This window comes from Echiichthys vipera, assembly GCF_963691815.1.
Source record: "Echiichthys vipera genome assembly, chromosome: 10".
Taxonomy (NCBI): domain Eukaryota; kingdom Metazoa; phylum Chordata; class Actinopteri; order Perciformes; family Trachinidae; genus Echiichthys; species Echiichthys vipera.
Window position 1 is genome coordinate 31,487,286 of NC_139835.1, and position 26,148 is coordinate 31,513,433.

At 46.4% G+C, this 26,148-nt stretch overlaps 1 protein-coding gene across 4 annotated transcripts in view; it reads left to right on the forward strand.

The window, feature by feature from the left end:
• The first annotated feature begins 2,380 nt into the window (after positions 1–2,380).
• akap11 (A kinase (PRKA) anchor protein 11) overlaps positions 2,381–26,148 on the forward strand; it is a 28,778-nt gene continuing 5,010 nt past the window's right edge. The window contains exons 1-11 of one of the 4 annotated variants that reach the window (XM_083921974.1): positions 2,381–2,460; positions 5,847–5,935; positions 7,489–7,599; positions 7,771–7,824; positions 9,333–9,464; positions 11,951–12,215; positions 12,457–16,849; positions 17,368–17,508; positions 22,045–22,131; positions 24,325–24,371; positions 25,776–25,975. In XM_083921974.1, coding sequence (XP_083778100.1) covers positions 5,873–5,935; positions 7,489–7,599; positions 7,771–7,824; positions 9,333–9,464; positions 11,951–12,215; positions 12,457–16,849; positions 17,368–17,508; positions 22,045–22,131; positions 24,325–24,371; positions 25,776–25,975 — 5,493 coding nt within the window. In that variant the 5' untranslated portion in view covers positions 2,381–2,460; positions 5,847–5,872. Of the gene's footprint in view, positions 2,481–5,477; positions 5,735–5,846; positions 5,936–7,488; positions 7,600–7,770; positions 7,825–9,332; positions 9,465–11,950; positions 12,216–12,456; positions 16,850–17,367; positions 17,509–22,044; positions 22,132–24,324; positions 24,372–25,775; positions 25,976–26,148 lie in introns of those variants that run through there. The other 3 variants (XM_083921977.1, XM_083921975.1, XM_083921976.1) reach the window with 3 other exon arrangements.

Genomic DNA, 26,148 nt, shown 5'->3' on the forward strand with positions numbered 1-26,148 from the left:
AACACCTCCCTATGGAGGCGCCCAGGGTTCATCCTTACCAGATGATCTTGAACCACCTCAACTGGCTCCTTTCAACGCAAAGGAGCAGCGGCTCTACTCCGAGTTCCTCACGGATGCTGAACTTCTCCCCCTCTCTCTAAGGGAGACTCCAGACCCCCTCCTGAGGAAACACAGTTCACACGCTTGGACCTGGACCTGGTTCTGTGGGTCCTGACCTGGACCTGGTTCTTTGGGTCCTGACCTGGACCTGGTTCTTTGGGTCCTGACCTGGACCTGGTTCTTTGGGTCCTGACCCAGCTTTCATGACCACAGGTGAGGGTAGGAACCAGAGCTTTACCTTTCTCAGCTCTCTTTTCGTCACAACGGTGCGGTAGAGCGACTAAAATAGTCAGCAATTAACTTGAACATGATGTTTCTTTAGATTTTTATTTTATTTTTGATTTATTATTTATGTAGATGTTCAGCAATTAGGCTCATACTAAACATTTATTTAGCTATTTATTTTATTTTTATTTATTTATTATTTAAATGGTCAGCAACTGACTGAGACTGAATCTTTATTTAGTTATTTTATTCGTTTTATTTTAATATATTATTATTTAAATGGTCTACACTTAAGATACTGAACATGTTTATTTAATTATTTATTTTATTTTATTTATTATTTATTTAGATGGTCAATAACTTGCTGATGCTAAACATTTATTTATCTTTTTATTTTATTTTATTTTATTTATTCTGCTCTGCTGCGGTTCGGTTGCTCTGTGTTCGACAGTGTCACTGCGACACGGACACGCCTCGTCTTCTCGGAGATCGATTGGTGATGCCTCACTGTTGTTTTCATTTTTTACATAATAAATAATATTACATAATAAAATCTATTTTTCATATTTTCCTTTCAAATATATGTTATAATTTCTTGCATATTTAATTGATTTAATAAAAAAATACGTATTGATATATTTTAGTATTCAAAATATGAATTTATTCAGGATTTAAAATAAATAAATAAATAAATATTTAGTCAATAAAACAGTGAAAGAGGGAAATTAAGAAAGAATAAATAACTATCAAAATAAATACAATTAAATAATAAAAAGGTAAATAAAATAGATTGAAAAGAGAAATTAAGAAAGAATAAATAAAACTCTAAATAAATATATAACAAATAAGTAAATAAAATAGAGTGAAAAGGGGAAATTAAGAAAGAATAAATAAATAAGAAAAATATCAATCTAAAGTAAATAAAAGAGTGAAAAAAGAAAGAATAAATAACTAAATAAATAAAATAAAAAATACATAATTAAAAGAGTTAAAAAAGAAATAGTAAATATCTTAATAAATAAATAAATAATAGGTAAATAAAAGAGAGTGAAAATAGAAGGAATAAATATCTTAATAAATAAATAAATTAATTAATTAATTAATATTAGGTAAATAAAAGAGAGTAGAAAAATGATAAATATCTAAATAAATAAATAACAGGTAAATAAAATAGAGTAATAACAGTGTTGTCCTGTTGCTGACGTTATAATCACGGTACTAACGTCGGTACTAGCGTCGGTGATAATCACGGTACTAACGTCGGTACTAGCGTCGGTGATAATCACGGTACTAACGTCGGTACTAACGTCGGTACTAACGTCGGTGATAATCACGGTACTAACGTCGGTAGTAACGTCGGTACTAACGTCGGTACTCACGTCGGTACTCACGTCGGTACTCACGTCGGTGATAATCACGGTACTAACGTCGGTACTAACGTCGGTAGTAACGTCGGTACTAACGTCGGTACTAACGTCGGTAGTAACGTCGGTTATAACGTCGGCAGTAACGTCGGTACTAACGTCGGTACTAACGTCGGTAGTAACGTCGGTAATAACGTCGGTACTAACGTCGGTGATAATCACGGTACTAACGTCGGTACTAACGTCGGTAGTAACGTCGGTACTAACGTCGGTACTAACGTCGGTGATAATCACGGTACTAACGTCGGTACTAACGTCGGTACTAACGTCGGTGATAATCACGGTACTAACGTCGGTAGTAACGTCGGTACTAACGTCGGTACTCACGTCGGTACTCACGTCGGTACTCACGTCGGTGATAATCACGGTACTAACGTCGGTACTAACGTCGGTAGTAACGTCGGTACTAACGTCGGTACTAACGTCGGTAGTAACGTCGGTTATAACGTCGGCAGTAACGTCGGTACTAACGTCGGTACTAACGTCGGTAGTAACGTCGGTAATAACGTCGGTAGTAACGTCGGTAGTAACCACGGTAGTAACGTCGGTACTAACGTCGGTACTAACGTCGGTAGTAACGTCGGTCACAGTGAAGCACGGTGGGCTTTAAACATCCGCAGTCAGAGCAGTCGAGCACCGAGCGGACGGATCGTTCCTCTGAGAGCAGCGGATCCGTGAGCTGCGGGAGTCAAACACCGAGCCGAGCGGAGAGGTAACACCGACTTTCTCCCGGTGAATACGTTTACGTGTTTACGGTGAACACCGGGAGACCGAGGACTGACGGAGCTGTTTGAATCCGCATCGGCGTTCGCGTTAGCTCGGTGGGGGCTAGCTGTTAGCTGCTAGCTACTAGCAGTTAGCTGTTAGCTGCTAGCTGTTAGCTGTTAGCTGCTAGCTGTTAGCTGTTAGCTGTTGACAGTGAGGGGACGTCACAGACCGCGGCCTGGTTCCGCTGAAGGCCCGGTGATTGACAGCCTGTCACGGTGCTTCATGTTGATGTTTACATATCCTCTTATTACTATTATTAATATTATTATTATTAATATTATTGTTATTATGAACTGGTGTGTGTGTGTGGGTAATGTGTGTAATGTAGCTAGCGTTAACGTTAGAGAACCGTTGGGCTGTTCCGGGAGCAGAGTACCGGAGTGAATCAACATCAGCATCCGCAGTGAGAGGCTCCTGTGTCGGCCTGCAGCTGCGGAGGGACCGGGGGCGGGGGGGACCCGAGGGGACAGCCCCACACATCATTATAAATTAATTCAAAACAATAAAAAATAAGTAAATTGAGTTGAACAATGGAAATTAGGAAAGAATAAATAACTATCTAAATAAATAAATAATAAGTACATAAAATAGTAAAAAAGGGGAATTATGAAAGAATAACTCTCTTAATAATTAAAATTATAGATCGATGGTTTTATTAAATAATTTAAGAACAAATCAGTAAATATGTGCATATTTATTTAATCTAATTTAATAAAAAATGATAACATTTAGTATTAAAAATATAAATTAATTCAGCATTTAAAATAAATAAATAACAAGAAGTAACAAGTAAGTAAAATAGAGTGGAAAATAGAAATTAAGAAACAATAAATGGATAAATAACAAAAAATATTATTAAAGTAAACATGTATAGTATCAGTCTGTTTCTGACTGTTTAAATAATAAATTAAAATAAATATCTAAATAAACATGTATAGTATCAGTCGTGGCTGACCATTTAAATAATAAATAAATTAAAATAAAATAATGTCGAAATAAACATGTTCAATATCAGTCAGTTGCTGAACATTTAAATATAAAAAAATTGAAATAATAACTAAGTAAGCATCATGTTCAATATCAGTCATTTTTTAGCTATTTAAATAAATAAAATTAAAATAAATGACTAAATAAACCTGTTCAGTATCAGTCTGTTGCTGACATTTAAACAAATACAAATAAAATAGCTTCTTCCCAGCCGTTGTAAACGACCTGCAGCCTCGTGTTCTGCATGATCTGTTTAGTAAAGAGGTTTTCCTGAGGACGTGTGTGCCGCTGCTGCTGACCGTGATGAGCTGATATGGGTGTAGCCATAACACTCGTCCTGTGAGGGCATAGTTGAGGTCAGGCAGCAGCAGCTGGCCCTGCTGTTGGTGCTGTTGTTGTTCAGCCCACCAAAGCACCCATGAGAAGCCAGGAGGTCCGGGATCAGCTCTGCCCCTCTGGTTCTCAGGGTGCAGGAGGGGCCCATCAATCGGACCGCCCGCCCGCCCGGGTCTAGACTCACGGAGCAACTTTGGACCGAACCTCAAAGGAGAGGCTTGAATTACTTGGGAAACTTTTCTTTTTCCTTGTGCACTGTAAATATTTTGCCTCCTTTACCCGCGCTCTCATGCTGCTTAGCGAGTGTGTTTCCCCTGCACACACACACACACACACACACACACACACACACACACACACACACACACACACACACACACACACACACACACACCCCGGCTCTCTGATCTTTGATGAAGGCCCGACTGTTTAAAGAATATCAAAGCAGCCGACTAAAGCTTCTCCTCGGCAGCGGGGCGAGTCCGGGCCCACCTTTCAAGAGCTTGATTCATGTTATTTTCACACGGGTTTGAAGAGAACGTGGCCCAGGAGGTCGGCTGCACGGCCTCAGACACACGGGCCAGGAGGTTCAGTGCAGGGCCTCCTCCTGTGGTCAAACGCTGTGTGATCCGTTTCACAGGCCCGAGTCCACTGATGACTGTTGGTTTAGTGGGTTAGTCGGAGGCGCAGGTGCAGTGACGGAGCTCTTTGTTGTGGCTTTGTCTCATCGCGCTCCGTGTGTTGGCGTGTAGAGACCGTAGAGCTGCGTCTCACCGTTAGGAAACAAATCAATACAGTGGTTAAAGAATCTTTTCATCAAATGCATATTTTACCCAAAGTTAAGCTTTATTTATCTTTTAATGAGTCATCCATGCCTTTGTATCATCCAGGCTGGATTATTGTGATTCTTTAGATGTCGGTCTGGACCAGAGCTCGCTCTGCCTGCAGCTGCTGCAGAACACAACTGCTCGTCTTTGGACTGACACTCAGGGCGCCCTCCCACTGTGCCTCCGTCCCGTGCCCCGTGCTTTAGGGTCCTTGTCCCCCCCTCCAGGCCCGTTTGTACTCACACTACCTGGGCCTCGGAGAATGCTTCTTGCTGCCTATACGTCATCACGCCGTAACACGTCACACGCATTGATGACGTCATGGCGATGCGTGGCTTTGTTTCCAGATCTTTCCGTAGACCTCTGAGTTTTTGTGCGTCTTGTCGACTGTTTTTGAATCTTTTCATCGACCAAATCTGCAGTAAACACTCCACCTCCGCATCACACCAACGTGAACCTTTCACCGCCATTGTTTGAAATGTCCGCGCATGGTCCCTCCTTCTTTTTTCTACGTCCCAACAGGCGCACAGGAAATGACCTCAGAACCGCCGTAGGCCTCGTGTTCGTACACGTGTGCACGCTCGTGCTCGTACACGTGCAAACGTGCTTTACTAAAGCCCACCTCTCCCAAACGGGCCGTGGACGGCAAGCGTGCCGCTCCTAGACGCGGTACGGTTTCACTCACACTGGTCAAAGGAACCAGACTTTAGCCGTGAAACCTGTTTGGGCACGGTTCCGGATTCTCCGTCATCGTGGAGGCGTGACACCTTCACCGGTTCAAGACAACACTCTGAGTGACTGATACACAAATGCTCGTTTTGAGGGTGAAGTATTAAAAACTTCCCTGATTCAGAGATTCTCTTTCCCAGTGCGAGTGAGTGGATGGGCGGGAGCCGGGCCCGGCGCTGCTCCTCGGGGCTCGATGGAGACATAGTGTGTGTCTTTGTTCGGCACAGATCTGGCCGTCGCTCCGTCATGTGATTGTTGCTGCGGATGAGGGTGCGACAGCCTGTGAAGGGCGGCGTTTCAGCTTTCCTTCTCGACCGGAGAGAGAACCTCCGACTCAAAGTGATGATCCTGTCTCCGTCCTGTCTCCTTGTTTCAGCAGCTTGAACTTTATTCTCCAAACGTCTTCGCCGCGTCACTAACTGTCACTCTTTATTTTGCTTTCTGCTGACAGGTGCGCGGCCGTGCAGCTCTGGTGCCATGGATGCCTGTGCTCGTATCAGAGGGGTCCCCATCAGGTCCAGGGGCTCAGTCCGGAAAGAGGTCAGTCTGCTGGACGCTGCGTTTTACTCTGTTGTATCTGTAGTGTTCTGTCTTGTGTGTTCCCGCCCTTCTGTGCTGTGATCAGCTGTTAATCAGAAGGTTTTTGTTGTTTTTTTTTTATGAGGAAAGCAGCTGGATGAGATTAAAAGTTATAGTGTCCTGTTTGCTGTAGTGTCAGGTCTTTAACCGGTGACGTCACGCCCTTTCAAAGTACTATCTCCGTGTTATCTGCGGTGACTGGAGACATCACCACACCTACAGTAGTTGTTTCCTGTCACCTAGTTTAGCTGGTTAAAGGTTTTTGGAAATGGCGTTAATCTTAATCTAGGCCTGTCACAAATTTCACCGGGCAATAAATTGTCCCAGAAATAATTTTGATAAGTGATAAATTTGCTGTTTTGAGACCATTTTTAACTGATATAATGTCAGAATAATGCAAGTCCACCATTTCAAAGATCAATAACGTTTGTTTCTAAAGAATATTTCACACTAAAACTGGAAAACATTTGAAATATCCAAAATAAATAAACAATCAAAAATACTTAATCAAAGTTCAATCTGTTTGAACTCGTTGGTGTTTAGTTGCTCCTGTTTGAAACCAAAGTGTGGCAGCGGCTCAGGTGAAGTGGTTCACCGCGGTCGTTGGGTTTGAACCTGAAGCTCCCACACGGCAGCTTTGGCGTTCACTTTGAAACCAACTCCATCTTTGTTTCTATTCCTCCAAATCTCAACTAGCGTGTCCTCTAAGCTGCTCCTCACAGGGCTCTCCTGCTGCACTCTGGGTAACTCCAGGGGTCCTCCTCCCCACACACACACACACACACACACACACAGAGACCGTGCTGCTGACGAGTGACCGACACGACACCAGACGAGGGTGATCTCCTCGTTACAGGAGGAAGAGAGAGGCGCAGTGGAGACAGACGCACCGCAGTGAAACCTCTGTGATAGAGGGACACCAGGAAAACAAACAAGAACGCAAACGGAAATGATCACACTGGCAAAGTTATCGTGCAGTTAATTGATTTATTGCGACCGGCCGATTAAATGGTTCATGAACATCTGTGGGTCCCCAGCGAAACACCTGCCAAGTGTGGAGTAGATCTGACGAACGGTTCTGCAGATATGTGAAGACAGACGCAGATTCTTTGCGTTATTGTTCGATTTCTGCTGGACAAATAAAAAAATAACGCTCACACAACACTGACTGCTGCGTTTCCTTCCCCTCTGGTGGTCGACGGCGTGTTAAAATGCAACATATCTCGCTGTTAACGCGGTTTGTGCTGAGTGTGATGATGCAGCACCGAAGTGAAACTGTCTGTTTTGTGCGCTTGTGAAACGTTAACTGCAGTTTCTTATGTGGTGTTTTCACTGGAAATGGAATTTTATTTAATGTTACAATAAAATCTGATTTTCCGGCGTCTTTATTAAAGTCATGTGTAAAAGCGGGCAGATCCATGCAGTGACGGACAAATACATACTGGTTGGTTTCCCACTAATTGTGTTGTTGAACCATGTGCTCGAGCTTTAAAGCGCTTCCTGTGTGTCTGCAGACTGTGCGTGACGGCGGGCCGCAGTGTGTCAAGAGCCTGTTTAGGAATAAAAAGGAGCTGTGCAGCGTCGGCCTCGAGCTGCAGGCCAGAGACACGGCACGACTGACAGAGGTTTGTCTCACACACACACACACACACACACACACACACACACACACACACACACACACACACACACACACACACACACACACACACACACACACACACACACACACACACACACACACACACACACACATTCAAACATGACACGCATTAATGCTGACTGTGCTCTTTCAGATTCATTTTGTGTGTCTGCCCGCTCAGTGTGAAGGGGAGGACGTCACCCAACAGGTACGTTCTTACTAAAACACGAATTATCATCAATCTCTTGAAAGAATGTCGTGCTTAATGACTTTCACTTGTCAAACACGACCCTGAGTGGCACTGGTGGACATCAGGTCATATTCTGACGTTAGAGTTTGGTTGAATATATATTAGCTTATAATCTTTATACCTCTGACTCGGTGAGTGACGGACTTATTTGGAGGAGCCAGAGTTTGTGATTGTTGGAACGTGGAAAGACTAATAAACTCATACTACTCAAAGTGACCTTTCACTGTAATGCACCTTTCTCTCTCTTTCACATTAAAGTCCACAGAGCACATTTGTAATATAGTGTTTATCTGCAATACTGTACTTATATCTTATTGTTTATTTTACATTTTATCTTATTTTTAGTATTTCTGATTGTTTTGTACCACTGCTACGACGACCTCATTTCCCCTCAGAGATAAATAAAGTTATCCATCCATCCATCCATCCATCCATCCATCCATCCATCCATCCATCCATCCATCCATCCATCCATCCATCCATCCATCCATCCATCCATCCATCCATCCATCCATCCATCCATCATCCGTCTATCCATCCCTCCATCCATCCATCCATCATCCGTCCATCCATCCATCCATCTATCCATCCATCTATCCATCTATCCATCCATCCATCCGTCCGTCCGTCCGTCCGTCCATCCATCCATCCATCCATCCATCCATCCATCCATCCATCCATCCATCCATCCATCCATCCATCCATCCATCCATCCATCCATCCATCCATCCATCCATCCATCCATCCATCCATCCATCCATCCATCCATCCATCCATCCATCCACCCACCCATCCATCCATCCAGTTTGAATAAAGTGTAGTTTTTTTTTATTTTACGATGATCTGCGGTTTCTTAAAGTGAAATTCCGGCGTAAAATCCTCCCATTGTCTTTTTCGACACCTGCACACATCAAATAATCCATCGAGACAATTTTTTTGTGTATAAACTATTAACGGAGAAATCCAGGAGAGTGGCTAAACAAAGCGTCATCAGCGTAGTTAGTGAAGCCAGAGTTTATTAAAGAGTGTTTTACAGACTTACCTACTGGCCCCTGTACCAGCTCCTCTCATAGTAAAGTCCATTACAGTGGAAGGAGCCCATTGGTGCTTTGTTGTGTGTGTAGGGACTCTTCTCATGCTGCTGCAGAGGTTTGCTGTTATTTTCAGCAGCATTAGTGGTTAAAAAAGACCTTTGAATGCCTTCACCGTGCTGCCCCGAGCTAACCACTGTTAGCCACGTCCGGCTGTTAGCATCTCTCCTGGATTTCTCCAGTCAACTGCCTTGATGGCTTATTTGATGTATGCAAGTGCCAAAAAAGACAATGGGATGGTTTTATGCTGGAATAACACTCGTCCTCCTGACGCTCTTCACAAAGCTCTGATTTGTTTGATGTTTCTAAAGATTGTCTTCAGATTTTCTCTACTCTACCGACGAGCTAATGCTTCTGCGTCCTGGTCTTCCCCAGGCTCTGTTGTCCATGCCAGCAGGGCTGTGTGAGCTCCTGAGATCGCTCCACGTTCACAGCCTCAAGAATGATGAAGTTCTGCTGCTCAAAGACTCCCGCAGGACGGCAGAGCACAGGGACGCCGGGCCTCAGGTCGGTGACGCGTCTGTCTGAAAGCATGTGTTCAGTCTTTATGTTGGTCAGAAGAAAGGGACGTTAGAATGAGCCACTGGACCACAGACTGTAGAACAGAGAGGGATGCAACTCCAATGGTGAAGTGGCTTAAAGCTGCATTCTCTCTAATGTCCAGCAGGAGGAGACTCCACTTAAAGCTGCATTCTCTCTAATGTCCAGCAGGGGGAGACTCCACTTAAAGCTGCATTCTCTCTAATGTCCAGCAGGAGGAGACTCCACTTAAAGATGCATTCTCTCTAATGTCCAGCAGGAGGAGACTCCACTTAAAGCTGCATTCTCTCTAATGTCCAGCAGGAGGAGACTCCACTTAAAGCTACATTCTCTCTAATGTCCAGCAGGAGGAGACTCCACTTAAAGCTGCATTTTCTCTAATGTCCAGCAGGGGGAGACTCCACTTAAAGCTGCATTCTCTCTAATGTCCAGCAGGAGGAGACTCCACTTAAAGCTGCATTCTCTCTAATGTCCAGCAGGGGGAGAGTCCACTTAAAGCTGCATTCTCTCTAATGTCAAGCAGGAGGAGACTCCACTTAAAGCTGCATTCTCTCTAATGTCCAGCAGGGGGAGAGTCCACTTAAAGCTGCATTCTCTCTAATGTCCAGCAGGGGGAGACTCCACTTAAAGCTGCATTCTCTCTAATGTCCAGCAGGGGGAGACCCCAGGCTCCAAAAAGTGTGATTGTGACGATGTCTTTTCACTTCATCACACTTCACTGGAACGTTTTGAAAACATTAGTGTAAAGTAAACATTTATTTAACATCACCTTTTCTGTGTGTGTCTGTAGATTTCCGCTTAATTCACCAAACTTTAGCATGAGAGAATGCCTCATTTACATATTTAAACAGGACATTTCAGATAACGTATGATAATTGACAGTAGTTTCATGTTGATATGAAGTCCTGAAATTCTTGCATTTGTTCACTAAATGGTCTCTCCATATTTACGGCCTTGTCGGTCCCTGCATGTTCAGTAAACACACCAAGTCTTTCTCACGCTTTTGAAGAAGTGCAGGTGGGATGGACGGACAAAGATGTTGTTTTTTTCAGCCCACGGTTGCAGCCTCGTCCGTCCTTCCTGGTCATGTGTGCCGTGTTTGAGTACACACAGGCCCTGCAGCTCACTCTGTGGTTTTATCGTCCGTTTGAGAAGGCGGGACCTCCCACCTATCTGCAGTACAGAGTGGACAAGCACCAGATCAACTCAGTACAGACATAACAATATGCCCCCTCTGTAAGATTAGAATGAGGAAATTCCCACGGGAATCCTGCTGAATTTGCAAAACCAACATCTGTCACATTTGCAGCTGTTTCATCTGAAAAATCTGGAAAACAGTTGTAAAGTCCTGGAAAATCCTGTGTTGTCCTGGAAAATAACTTCTGAGTTTCCTCGAGCTGAGAATGAACTGTGATCTATTTCTCAGAGGTCCAACTGAAAAGCTTGGAGTTCTGTTCAGTGTCGATGACGTTCAGTGTCGATGACGTTCAGTGGTGTTCAGATGGCAGCGATAGCTTATGGACCAGAGTATTTTCCAACAGCCTGTTGTGTTCTGGAAACTTGCTGTTTTAGAGCGATGAAGAAGACTTGATTTATGGGAAAACGGCCATTTTATATCTGTGAAACTACTTAGTAGTTTTTTCTGGGCGAAGTGAACTGATCAGGGATCGGTACATTGACTCACATACTTGCCCATACATCGAAACAACTCTATCAAAAATACGCAGCCACAGAATCAATCAATCACTCCTTTCTTTGTTAGGGACAGTGCACGACGATAACAACATCTCACTGTTAAAGTGCTGGATTATAGCAAAGATGCTAATTTGCATCCGTAGTCCTTGCTAAAAAAAAATTGAAAAAATACAAATAGTACTAAATAAATAAATAAAATACAAATAGAAGAGACAAGACAAACACATATACATGACACACTCAGGAGGACACCAGACCCACACACAATAAATCAATGAAATAAAATGTTGTGTGCAATATGATACAGACGAATGGTGCACATCAAAACAGTCAGATTTTTCTAAAGAAATATTTAGTGTGGCAGGTGCCAGATACTTCTGCTGGCTCTGCATTTTCTACTCAGCCGGGAGAAAACGGTAAGAGAGAGAAGACTGCTGAGGGAAGAGTTTCCCAAAGCATCACTGTAACCTATAATAAAGTGAAATGTGTCGTAATGTCTGAGGATGTAAGAGATAAGTTACAGCCACAGACTGCACATCTTTTTAAATCAGACTTCCACAGAGAGGAACATGTTGGTGTCTGTCCTTGCAGCTCAGTCATCACTGGAAAAGTCCTGGAGAATGATCTCTAGCACAGTGGGAACCACAGTTTAGATTGTTGGTTACAGATGTTGTCACTTTTCTCTAAATGAGCTGCTCAAGTTAATTTTCAGTATTTCTTTTCCCTTTCTTCTCTTCTCTTCCCCTCTCTGCCTTTAGTGTTGGTTAAAGACCGTATGTGTGCTGAGGCACGGTCCCAGCTCTGGTGTCTACCCTCAGGCCGGTGTGGCGTCTTTGGTGGGCTTGTTGGGGTGCTATGTGGCGGGCGTACGCTATGCTCTGGAGCTCCAGGCTCTTCAGAGGGGCACAGCTGAGCACAGCCAGCCAGAGGAAGATGACACCAACCAGTCGGTCTCATCAATCGAAGATGACTTTGTCACAGCCCTGGAGCATCTGGAGGAGGACGACACTGGAGACAATCCCTGTAGGTTTGATGTCTAATGCTTAGTGGCATTTCGTAGCTGCTGGTCTCTTCTCTCTCGAACACTTGTCATCCCATCAACTGATTATAATCACGTCTGCAAAATCTACAATGGACACTGGAATTTTAAACCCTCTTTTCTTTCTACAATTCATAATCTATGCATGATGTTTTTCAGAAATGTCAGTTCACTGCTAAGATGTATAACCAGTTTTTCTCCTCCCCTTCATGTCCATCCCCACAGCTGCAGCTGCCTATCGCCATTTTAAAAAGCGCGACGTGGCATCACAGACAATCCCAGCCCACAAGAGAAGAAAGGAATTATCAGGCTCCCGCATAATCATAAGCTCCTCCTCCAAGAAGAATTCATCCAAACACAAGTCTGGTCCAGATGTATCCGTCACAGTGCAGAAGTCGTCAGGCTTGGACTCCCAATGGACTTACTGCAGCCCCGGAGCTCGCCTCCCATCCCCCTTGAGTCATGTCAGTGAATCCGAAGAGTCGGACTGCTCCAGCCCCAGCCCAATCATTTTCCTGGATGAGGTGGGATACCAGAAGAGCCTGCAGGCCAAGCTGGACATCCCTCAGGTACCAGGGGGGCCCAGTGAGCGAGTTGAAGACTCAGACTCTGAAGTCAGTGAGTTCTTTGACAGCTTTGACCAGTTCGATGACCTTGATGAGCTGAGCTCAGATAACTGCACTCTTGCTCTGCCTCTGGACGCCATCAGTGCCCAAACCACGCAGAACCAGACCAGTGGGTCCGCATCCAAATATGTTTCTAGGGGCTGCTCAACCAAGGGTATGAATCCTCACCGCTTTGATCAGCCCACTCTCCCAGCCAATGTGAAAAAACCCACACCTTTGAAACCAGGCTCTCCTTACTCACTTCACTCTGAGGTGCCCGACTCCCCTCGACCGGTGCAGACTCCTTCTGAGGAGAATGGCGGCCCACTCTTCAGCCCCGTCAGCTCCTCGGCCTTCAGCCCCCTGGTGGACTCCAGTGGACCTCTGGAGTACTTCTGGAATGCCGAGGAGAATGGACGGGACAGCTCAGAGCTACGTAAACCCCAGGATCTCTGCTCTCTGTATAAGACCTACTCAGACTTTGCCAGCAGTCTGTCCAAAGAAATTCTGGGATCTGTTTGTGGCTACCAGTCGGCCGTTGACATCAGTAACAACAAGAATCTCAGCTGCGTCTGCCACAAGGAATTCAAGAACTCTTCGGGGTACTTGATGAAGCTCTCAGAAATACAAGAGACTGTAACAGTGGCCACGCTGCAGAAGAAGTCCCAGTCTCTGAAGGATGGCATTCAGAGGTTTGCCACTGACTTGGTGGAAATGAGTTTGGGCAGCGCCTTGAGAGACATCCAGAAAGGTGTGTCAACCTGTACCACCACCTTGTGCCACCTAGCTGCCAGGCTCACCTCCTCAGTGTTTCAGATGGCCTTCCAAGAGATAGGCATGCGTCGCGCCTATGTGTTGAAAGAAAGAGCAATCACCGGCCTAGCTGGCTTCCTGGCTGGAGAGGCTGTGTCTGGGGCCCTCAAAGACTTCCTGACAGTGAAAAAACAGATTTTCCACAGCACAGTGACACGTTTTGCCGCTGATCTGGCTGAAGAGCTGGTGTTTGAAGGCATTATGGAAGTGTGTCAGTTCTCTCACCCCTCAACCCCTCTCACTCCCAGTGATTGGTCCTTTGGCCATGGACAGGAGGAGGAGGAAGAGGAAGAAGAAGAGGAGGTGGTGTCCTCCTATGCTTCAGACTTGTCTGAGTCTGTTATCCAAGAGGCCTTCATAGAGCTGTCTCAGGCTGATGTTGCCTTCACTAGCCAAGCAGCTATAAGTGTGTCTCTGGACAACATCTGTTATGTCAGTGCAGAGAACACTAGTTCTCAGACCTGCAGTACCTTTGCTAACCAGCAGGTTGTAAGTGCCAGCTCAGCTGCAGTGGTCCCAGGGCTCTCAGGAGAGGATGCTTCCTGCACTGTGAAGAACGCCCTGTTCACTGTGTCAGGCATGGCCAGTTGTATTCCTGTGCCCCAGGCAGGCCAAGCCCTCTCCGTCCTCCAGGATTCGGAGGAGACCTGCCGGTGTGCGTCTAGCTTGTCAGATACCCCACAGGCCAGCCCAAAAAGAGTAACTGTATCTTCCTCTGACACCACCACATCTACACAAACTCACCTTTACAGTCATGGAACTCAGACCCCGATAGCTGGAGAAGACCCCTCTCAAGCAAAGTCCCCATTCCAAAACTTCTCTGGCAACATGGTGGATCTGATCGTAACTGAGGCTTGTGAGCTGATAACCGCTTCTAAGGTGAAGAAGAGTTTTGGTGACTGTGCTGACTTCTTTACAAAGACAATGGGGAACAGAAGGGACTCTTCTTCTAATCAGGAGACAGTTCATTATGAGGCTCCAAATTCACCTTCAAAGCAGGGGGCTAGCTTTAGATATGACTGTAGAGATTCTGGGTATCTTAGGAAGGGCGGCCTTGTTGAGCCAGCAGCGGACCTTAGCGTTCCTCACATTTCCTTTCAGACGGGCCAAGGGAGATCCAGCTGTGAATTAGACCCCAAGAGCAGAGGTGTGGCTGAAACACATGCTGTGATGATGGATACTCTAAATGTGCCGGGTACCGAGATGGATGGACAGAGGAGGATATCTGTTTCTGGGGAAGACTCTGCTCCGAGCACTGGCCAAAAGTCTGGTGGAACTCCCGGCACTCCCCCTTCTACCCCTCAGCAGCCCAGTGAGGTGTCCAAGGAGAAGCAGATAAAACAGTTCTCCAAGAAGCTTAAAAGCAAGCTGGCCAAGGAGTTTTCTCCTGCTACCCCTCCACCCACCCCTCACTATCAGCCTGAGCCGGGCCCAGGGCCAAAGGAAATCAGCCCTGAGGCAGACAAGGCTGAGTTTATGCTCAAACTCATGAGGTCTCTCTCTGAGGAGGCAGATGGCAATGAGGATGAAGAGGAGGAAGAATTGTCAGAAGAGGGTATTGTTGGCGGCACTAACAGATGTTTAGAGACGGTCGGGGGCCGGCATGAACTGAAACAGACGTCCGCTCGCAAAATGTCAAACAAGGAAGCTCTCCACTATGCCGAGCGGTTGGCTTGCCACATTGTCTCCATGGCAACAGAGATGGACACCTTAGGAGTGGAAGAGGGAGAAATGAGCAAGAGCAACGAGAGACGGAGAGACAGCGTGACTCAGTTCTCAGAGCAGACCTTGAACACCTTGTGGGTTTATGCTGGTGAGGTGGCGGGAGAGGTCATCAATGACGTGAAGAGGATGGTGAGCTCCGGACAGCAGTGTCCACATCACAGAGCTCTCAGAAGGAGAAGCTTTGACAGATCTAGGTCTGAATGTTTGCATCACCACCGCCAACAGTCTCAGCCCAGTACGGACCAGAACAGAGACTGGAGGGTCGGGAGGCTGGCTGAGCAGTGGTCCAATGACGTGATAGCCTCTGTCTTCACTTCCACTTCAAGCACCGTCTCCAGCTCCAGCTCCGGCCTGTCCTCAGAGTATCCGAGCTGTGAAAGTGTGACGGATGAATATGCTGGCTACCTAATCAGGGTCCTGAAAAAGGAGGGAGGCAGTAGGGAGCTGGTGCTGGACCAGTATGCGAGCCGTTTGGCCTACCGCTCCATAAAACTGGGCTTGGCTCATGCCAGCCGTAAGATCAAGCAGAGATCCTCCAGCACCCGCCTTCACTCATCCAAGTCGCTACCAGATGAATGGAAAGCTTCTGGTTCTGAGCCCTCATTGCCCAAGGACAGAGTGGAGTCCGTGGTTAGTCCCTCAGGTGAGGGCGCTCAGTGTTGTTGCAGGGACTCTGAAGAGCAGAGTCAGAGGGAGTACATGGATCTGGTCAACTTTGCAGAGTCTCTAGCTTACAACATCACCTGCGATGTCACACGTAAGCTGCATCTTTCCTCTGTACGACTGCCCAAGTCTCTCACTGACTCCTGTCTTTATAAGAAATCGAGACTTGAAGACATGGCTGAGAACCTCATCAGGAACTCTTACTCCTGCCCACTGTTGTCCAAGGAGGGTAAGAGCAGGCATTACCACAGCACAGGGAGCCTGTACGATGGAGGTTACAGGAGCAGGGTGATGCAGGTCGTCGAGCACTACGCCAGGAAAATAGTTGATGATACTCTAAAAATGAGCCTCACTTCAGTTGGACATTCATCCCGTGACCACCAGAGGACCCAAGGCCACGACAGACACTCTCACACCCAGAGGTTGTCTGAGGGGCCGTCACTGAGCCAAGCCCTGGGGGAGAGGACATGCCGTTACTGTCAGGTCCAGGAGTGCCCGTACTGCACCAAACCAAACAGGCACCACCAGCAGCCTGTGTCACAGAGGAGGAAAAGAGGGTCAGAATGTCAACCAAGGGCCGAGCGCCTCTCCGGCCTGGAGATTCCCAAGATCCACATCGACCTGGACCACAGGGCGGTGTTTGCAGAGGGGATGGTTTCCATGGCAATGGAGACAGCTAAACGCGAGCTGAGCAACACAAGCCTTAATGCAGACAGCGGCATCGGCCACGATGGAACCAGCTACGCTGAAAGCCTCACTGCTGAGATCATGACGTCAGCGCTGTCCAACATCTGCCAGACCGGCAACATCAGGTAACCACACCGACATTCACCAGTCATGTCCTTTTTTTCCTGTCATACCAGGGTTGGGTTAAGATTTTACCCATACTCCTCAGGGGTTCGGTCTTTATCGATACCAAAATGTGTATTTTTAACAAATAAATTAAGTCAAAACAGGATTAGAATTTATTTATATCATATATTTTATACGGCGGTTCTGAGGTCATTTCCTGTGCGCCTGTTGGGACGTAGAAAAAAGAAGGAGGGACCATGCGCGGACATTTCAAACAATGGCGGTGAAAGGTTCACGTTGGTGTGATGCGGAGGTGGAGTGTTTACTGCAGATTTGGTCGATGAAAAGATTCAAAAACAGTCGACAAGACGCACAAAAACTCCGAGGTCTACGGAAAGATCTGGAAACAAAGTTTACTTCTCAACTAACTTTACCATTTTAATACATTGAGAGAAATCTGAAATTTGTTAGTTTGTGTTCTCGTCACTTTTGAAGCCCTCTCCCTTTCTCATGTTTCCTTCCATCTTTGTGCTTTTAGTTTCCCCGGTCGGGAAACCACTGAGTCCTCGGTGTCCCAGCAGCTGAGCGTCGGAGATGACAGTCTGGGCAGCTGGTCTAACCTGAGCTTTGAGGACGAGCATCCAGACGACAACAGCAGCTTCTTCCACCTCAGTGACAGGTATGAGCTCCCTCACACACATCAGATATCCACTTATCTGTGGAGCAAAGTGCTGCTATCGTTCGTGCAAAAACAAAATGTCTAAATGGCTCAAAGTTGATCATTTTCTAGCCTATCATGCTGTGTGTTTAATATTAAAGGAGCCTACTGACACAAGTCTTGTATAAGTGCTCATGATCCATGAATAATGAATAGATTGGAGATAAGTCACCTTCTTCCGTTGATTTCCTGCTGGGTGAGCGGGTGCTGTGGCGTCTTTAGTAACTGAAACGGGAGTGAAGAAGGTCGATAGAGCGACGGACGCACAGAACATAAGTCTGTTATTCTGCACCTGAGTATAGGTGTGTTTCCGTAGACCTCGGAGTTTTTGTGCGTCTTGTCGACTGTTTTTGAATCTTTCCATCGACCAAATCTGCAATAAACACTCCACCTCCGCATCACACCAACGTGAACCTTTCACCGCTGTTGTTGTTGTTAAATGCACATAAATGACGTCAAAACCGCCGTAGGCGTCATGCTCGTGCTCGTACACGTGCGCACGCTCGTGCTCGTACACATGCAAATGTGCTTTACAAAAGCCCACCTCTCTCAGACGGGCCGTGGCGGGCAAGCTGGCCGCAGTTATGCGCGGAGTGGGTGCACTCACACGGGTCAAACGCACTAGGCTTGACCTGAAAAAACGGTTTTGGCCCGGTGCGGAAGGACAGTGTGAGTGCGCCCTAAATGCCCTGGTGCACCATCACACCTTCATATCACCCACGCCTGATTTTAAGATAAGATGCAGTAAGGTAAGATAACACAGGATATAAGGAAATGGGTTTAATATTTCAGTTAGAGTTGTGTCAGTGCAGTCGCCAGCTTAAAGATTGAGGTTAGCACCTTGTCAGTTAGTTCACCTCCTCTGACTCAGCAGCACAGAAACACTCTGTTGTTGCCAGTGTTGGACCGTGTTTAGCAGGAGTAGATGGGAGGTTTCCTAAGGTCAGGGCACAGTGTTTGGTTTGGGAATCTCATTTAGCCTCCACCACCAAAATGCAATTTTGTCTGATTTGTGCAAGTGTTGCATATGTGAGCTGTAACAGATATGTTGTTGAGGAGCCGTTTCTGCAGCCAAGTTCTTCCCCCAATGTTTGTGAAACACACCGCAGGGAAAAGAGCCAAGTGGTAGTTGTGACAGAGCTGGCCTTCTGTTTTTGGACGGACATCGTCACCATGTGTGTGCAAACAGAAGAGGGAGGGAGCCGGACCGAGCCAGTGAGTCTGCAGCTGCAACGACCTCCGTCCACACAAGCGTTTTGGACCCATATCAGAAATATTCTGCGTCCTTATGAACACGCCTGAAAACACAGATCATGTGACCATTCAGGTACACCGAACAGGAAGCAGATTGTGTGTAGTTCCCTGTGCGGTGTAAAATCATGGACGTGTCAAAGACAGAAAATCCTTCAGAGGAAGAAGAGCGATGGTGGAAAGTCAGAGCAGAGGTTTATGGTGTTGGAGCGACGATGAGGTGGAACCGTTCATGACGGTAACACATGAGGATAAAAACCCAGAGTGGGAGCAGAGATATTAGAGGTGGACGGAGCGTTCTCCGTGTTCGGAGGAAGCCACAGCAAAGGGAAAGGAGCAGCCACAGAGTCAGGTCTGTCAGCCTACCTCACTGATCAGACTGAGTGACCTGGGCGTCTGCGTCCTCTGTTACGAACGTCTACGCTCACAAACGAGACACGAAACACAACCTGGAGTTTAACAGTGAAACGGCGTTAGTGGCCTTCACACACGGTCATGCTTTAAGTGGAATTCTGGAGCAAAATCATCAGGTGATCATTGATGACATCACGCCACAATGGTGTTTACAAAAAACGAGTATGGCAACGGCAACGGGTGTTGAAGGACTTTATTGTTAATGCTAAAAACAGTGTGTGGTCGCAGCTAGCAAATGTTTGAGTGTGTGATATCACGAAGGAGGAAGAGGAAACCCGCTACAACACCAGCAGTAGGCGGCTGTTAGCTAACTAATTAGCTTTGGGCAGCACGGTGAAGGCATTCAAAGGTCTTTTTTAACCACTAATGCTGCTGAAAATAACAGCAAACCTCTGCAGCAGCATGAGAAGAGTCCCTACCCACACAACAAAGCGTCATCAGCATAGTTAGTGAAGCCAGAGTTTATTAAAGAGTGTTTTAAAGACTTACCTACTGGCCCCTGTACCAGCTCCTCTCATAGTAAAGTCCATTACAGTGGAAGGAGCCCATTGCTGCTTTGTTGTGTGTGTAGGGACTCTTCTCATGCTGCTGCAGAGGTTTGCTGTTATTTTCAGCAGCATTAGTGGTTAAAAAAGACCTTTGAATGACTTCACCGTGCTGCCCCGAGCTAATCACTGTTAGCCACGTCCGGCTGTTAGCGACTCTCCTGGATTTCTCTGTTAATAGTCGATACACGAAAAAAACTTTCTCGATGACTTATTTGATGAATGTAAGTGCAGACGAAGCGTGGATGGATCCTGTCAGCCACACACATGTCGACACTCGTGGCGCAGGTCGATGTCTCTATGGAAGCAAAACCGACAACATTTGAAATTCTTTCCCAAGACACTGAAACAACACAATGTGTGAGCATCCAGTTATTTTGCCATCAGGGCCGAGTTAATGTATCATAATATTTTCTAAAGGTGTGTCTGTGAGTGCTCTCATCACTTCAGGCAGCGTTACCGCAGGAACAAAGTCCACCATGTGTAATTCATTAGGCCCTCTTTTAAAGCCCACTGCGAACATATCCGCTCCGCAAGTGAGCTGACGGAAGGACAAAATTAAGAGGACCGTGATGATTGACTAAATGAAGGAGCTCTCAGCACGTGTCACTCACTCAAACCTCAGAGAGAAAGCTGAGGTAATGCACATTAACAGAGGTATTTATAGAAATCAGAAATGTTCCTCTCCTCAGCCGCTGCACGCCACAGTGTGCAGGTTCCAGCCAGCAGGCTAATCATTGACTAATTACAGAGAGAGTGTGTGTGTGTGTGTGTGTGTGTTGTGCTTCTGTTGCCAGCTGGTTGCCCTGCGCTCACCCACAGGATTAACTGCATGATTTGAGAACAAGAATGTCGTGATCTCACATTTGAGGCCTTTAGCAACAAACGGATGATTCAGAGGGAAAGTCTGCAGCGTTTTGGAGAATGAGCCTCACCTGTCGTTTAAAGGGTTATTCCAAAAGCAACAAAGAGTCATGGACCGCAGTTTTGTGATGAGGAGTTCACACTATAAATAGATTTCATTTTAAGTTAAATAAATGCCCTCATTAATAATCGTATGAAATGGATCTGCAGCAATAAGTCGACTGATCGATCAGTTAATGGACAGAAACGTTCATCGATAAATAGTTTTTATGCAAATGTGTCAGAAACTGCTGCTTTTCTCAGGTGTTTTTATCATAAACTAGGTTTTTACTGATAAAACAAGACGTTTAGGCCGCACTCCTACTGTTCCTCCGTACCGTGCCCCAGCGCGTTTCACGGCTAAAGTCTGGTTCCTTTGACCAGTGTGAGTGCAACCGTACCACGTCTAGGAGCGGCACGCTTGCCGTCCACGGCCCGTTTGGGGGAGGTGGGCTTTTGTAAAGCACGTTTGCACATGTACGAGCACGAGCGTGCGCATGTGTACGAGCACGAGCGTGCGCACGTGTACGAGCACGAGGCCTACGGCGGTTCTGAGGTCATTTCCTGTGCGCCTGTTGGGACGTAGAAAAAAGAAGGAGGGACCATGCGCGGACATTTCAAACAATGGCGGTGAAAGGTTCACGTTGGTGTGATGCGGAGGTGGAGTGTTTACTGCAGATTTGGTCGATGAAAAGATTCAAAAACAGTCGACAAGACGCACAAAAACTCCGAGGTCTACGGAAAGATCTGGAAACAAAGCCACGCATCCCCATGACGTCATCAATGCGTGTGACGTGTTACGGCGTGATGACGTATAGGCAGCAAGAAGCATTCTCCGAGGCCCAGGTAGTGTGAGTACAAACGGGCCTGGAGGGGGAGACAAGGACCCTAAAGCACGGGGCACGGGACGGAGGCACAGTGGGAGGGGGCCCTAAGTGCACGGCTTAACGGCGTAACATTACCATCATAAGGTCAAATAAGATGAAATTTGATGTGATATCAAAATCTTCCCTACGCGATGAGATGAAAGTGCTGATCACGTCCTGAACTCTCAAGAGGCGACTGTGGCTCAGTAAAAGTGAGGGTCATTCTCCATTCGAGAGAGATCGTTTCAATCCCCACCTCCCCCGGTCCACATGTCGAAGTGCCCTTGGGCAAGACACTGAACCCCGAATTGCTCCCCGTGCTGCCCATGGGTGTGTGAATGTGGTGTGAATGGTTATATTAGATGGTCTTTAGATGTCCACTGCATCAGTGTGAATCTCTGTGTGAATGTGTGAATGAGTAGTCAGAAGACTCGAAAGGCGCTTTATAAGTGCCGCTAACCGCTAACCATTCATTTGATTAGTTAGCGGTTAGCTTCTTACTCTCCTTCTCTCTCCAGCAGCAATGGGAACAGCAGTAGCTGGAGCAGTCTGGGCCTGGAGGGGGAGGCGTGTGAGGAGCGCATGTCATTCTCTCCCTCTGACAGGTTGGTCCACACCTGGTTAACACGCTGACACGTTAACACGCTGACCTTACAGAAAAAAAACACCCTGTTAGACCTGGAGGTTCTCTGGAAATGGGACAAAGAAATAACTGAGTCACTGAAATCACTGTGGAGCCAAAAGCAGTGAAAGAAGTATGTGTGAGCACGGGGAATTGCTTCATCGTGTGAAAATGTTTTACAAGATCGTACAACACTATTTTAGATTGATGCTTTGTCTCATACGAGGAACCACCAGCCCCCTGCATGACCACAGCGCTCCAGATCCACACAGGCGTGACGTGGCATGTGCCTGTTGATGCTGATGTCTGCATGCGATGTGCTGCTTCCATTTCTGCTGCTTCTGCATTGTTTTCATGTGATTGTTGTTGCGTAACAGGAGGAAATGTAACGTAAATACAAGAAGGCTGTTGCTCTTGTTGTATTTATGTTGTTTCCAGGTTCAAACCCACCAACAGGTGCAGATGTTGTTGCAGTCATGAGCCGTAATTCACTAAAACGAAGAACATACTGAGATAAAACAACGTTTGCTGTTAGAATAGAACGAAATTTACAGCACAATCCCTTAAAGTGCAGAAATCATTGAACATCAAAAGCATCAAAGAATAGATCAGGGATGTCAAAGTCAAACACATCAAGTCAAAACTAATTAGCTACGAGCCGAGGGCCGGACTGGTTCAATGTTTATTAAAACATATTAAAATGATGCATTTAACCTGTTGAACCAGGCAAAACAGACAAAAACAAACTTGTCCTGTACATTAAATGAATAAAGCAAGATTTTCTTATGACTTTAGTTATTTCAAGGAAGCATTTTCAACAGGCAAACAGCAAAAAAGAAAATCAAACATGTTCCTTAATATCAAGATAAAGACACACAGCTTTGGGAACATGAGCTCTGCCTCCCACCGAGCGAACACCCAAACACCCTGTTCTCATTGTCCACCTTCCCTTTAGCCGTTAATGGGGGGGGGGGGGCTGAAAGTGACATCTGCCCTGAATGCTGATGAATAATGAAGCCGAAGGGCTACCGTTGCATTGTGGGTAATGCAGTTTTGGTGCAGGAAAAACACCAGCAGGCGGCTGTGGCGTGCGGGCCGATTCTAATACTAATCAAATATCATCCCGGGAGCCAAGATCATTCATTTGCGGGCCTGATCCGACCCGCGGGCCTTGACTTTGACACCCATGGGCTAGAACTTTTAAAACGTCAAGCTTACACACACACACACGCACACACACACACACACACACACACACACACACACACACACACACACACCGGAGCATATCGACCATATCCAGACACTTTCCTTGTGCTTTTTTAATGGACGATCGAAGTAGAATTCATTGACGCACTTCTAAGAATATACCGACACGTGAATTTCCATGGAAACAACCGCCCAGGAGATTTCAGACGATGCGTCATGATGTAAAATAACATGCACAGCACAGGAACAGAGGATATTCTACACGCTCCTTCATCATCGTCGACGTCAGGATCAGCAAACAGCGGTGGAAAGGTTCAGTGCTGTTATTAGGAGGGAGGCATTTGCGGTTTCATCACTTCTGAACACGGCCGTTAAAAATATGTTAATATTATTAAAAACAAATGATAAATAACATTTGTTGCAGCACACACACACTGGTGGGTTTGAACTCTGCTCCTCTGCTCCTCTGCTTTGACAGTGTCGTCGCTGCTTCACGGTCCTGGAGAGAGTGTTCTCCTCCTGCGACACGGAGCAGAGTCTCAGTGTCTGCAGCCGGGGGCCGTGTCTGCAGCCGGGGGCCGTGTCAACAGCGCTGTGATTAAATGTCTTATAAAGCGGAAAGATCGCTGTTTACCTGCCGGCACGTCACACCGAGAATATTTGCACAATTGGCAGAATGGATATTGAGTATTGAGCTTTTCAAAAATGCAAAAATCAACTCTCACAGTGATCAGGATGAACTCTTCGTCCCCGTGTCTTGTCTTGTCTTGTGTTACTGGAAGAAGGGAAAGAGCATTGATGGGAAATCTGCAGCGTCGTGTGTTTAAGACGTCTTTGATTACGGCGCATGTGGCTTCCATCAGAGGCCGTTAGCTTAAGCATGCTTACTGTCTGTCGTTCGCAGCCTCATCTCTCCCCGACGCTTCTCCCTTCTTCTCTCTAAACTCTGACATTTCTCCTCCGACAGTGACAACACGGAGGACAAGGAGACCGAGGTCAGGGAGGAATCCAGCGGTAAGGACACGTTGCTGCCTGTTGTTATCACGAGGAAACTACGCTTTACTTTTAGATTTTGACACCCCCCCAAAAACACTGACGTAGCAGAGTAATTGCGGTAATATCAGTAACTCCCTGATATTCACAACAGTCGGCCTTGTTTCCGGCTGCTGTGTGCGTCTGCCTGCCTGTCTGAGTGTGTCGTAGACGGGGATTTTACCGCCCCCGTGTTCAGCCACACTAATGCTCATTCAACCACCCCACTCCCTCCATAGTCAGCCATTCTGCGTTATATACGTGTGTGTGTGTGTGTGTGTGTGTGTGTAGCCCCCAGTGAGGGAGCCGGGGGGACTCCTCATTGGTCCTGTTGCACCGTGGGAGCGTGGGAACAGGGCTGCTGCTTATTACAGTGTGTGTGTGTATAATGCAGCGGTCCCGGTGTTTTTGGTCCCATGAACCCACAAAAACCCCTTCTTTCATTCCTAATGTATGTTTTTCAAATGTGTTCATTATATTTCCAACCCTCAGTATTTAGGTTTGGTCAGCGTCGTACCACCACAGACACATGAGGCTGTACATACACATACACATATATATTTATATAGTGAAGCACGAGGTTTCATCCGTTTACTGTTTCGACCCTTTATTCAATACTTTAGCTAACGTTTAAAATATCTATCAATTCTTTTAGCTAACTGTAGCAGCATGGATGTGTTGCTAATCACTAGGAGGTAATGTGTGTCTGGAGGTGTGTCTGTGTGTGGGCAGAGTCAAGGATGTGTGTGTGTGTGTGTGTCACTGATTGCAGAGAGTGGAGAGAGGCAGGGTGCTCATGTTCCTGTTGACCGCTAAAGCTCGTTAGCATCATGTAGTCAGTTTCTGCAGGTCCGTCCTCAAGCTGTTCGTACAAAAGTACTTTTCATCGACAGGATAAATAAACACACACACAAACTGCAGCGACGGCTTCAGACAGAACCCTGTGTTCCCCTCTCAGTGACGAGTTTGGGTTTTGATCGTCACGATACACTAACTTTTAAGAATACTTAGCAATTCTTTTAGCTAACGTTTAAAAACACATATCAATATTTTAGCTAACGTTTAAAAAAGCTCATTAACACTTACTTGCTCACTAGTTTTCACACTCTTACATAATTGCAACATGAAGTTTTCAGGTGTTACAGTTGATTTAATGTTAACAGGTGAAAGGGTTTATGCTTTACCATCTTTTATTTAAATCATAATTTAATGTTTTTTAAGTGTTTCTAAGTAAGTTCAGCTCCTCTGCTCCTCTTTCCACGTGCACCCTGGTACAGGTACCTCTGGGTAATGTGCAGAAGATTCACGTGTATGATCCGTGATATGAAAACTCTGCACATATGACGATTCATGTTGTGTGTGTGTGTGTGCGTGTGTGTGCTGCAGGGACTCTCTGCGTGGACAGGACTCAGGTGCCGGTTCCCAGGGCCGCACTGGTCGTAGTGAACTCGGACCTCCGTGAGCCCGGGCCCGGCCCTCAGCATGTGGCCCTGGACCCCCAGCTCAGGAGCCTGCTGCAGTGGGCGGCCGCCTCCATGAGCGACGTCCCGCAGCTCCAGCTGAGTCCGGACCGAGAGCTGCAGCAGGTGAACGCCCACCGTCCGTCCGTGGTCATTACCTCCCGTCACTGTGGCGTTTAGGATCAAACTCTTTCCTTAACTGAGAGCGGCTGCTTCAGTGCAGGAAGTCGTTCTTTCCGTGATGGTTGGTGTTGTTTGTTAAAGTCTCACCACAGTTCGCTTTGCTGTGGAGACGAACC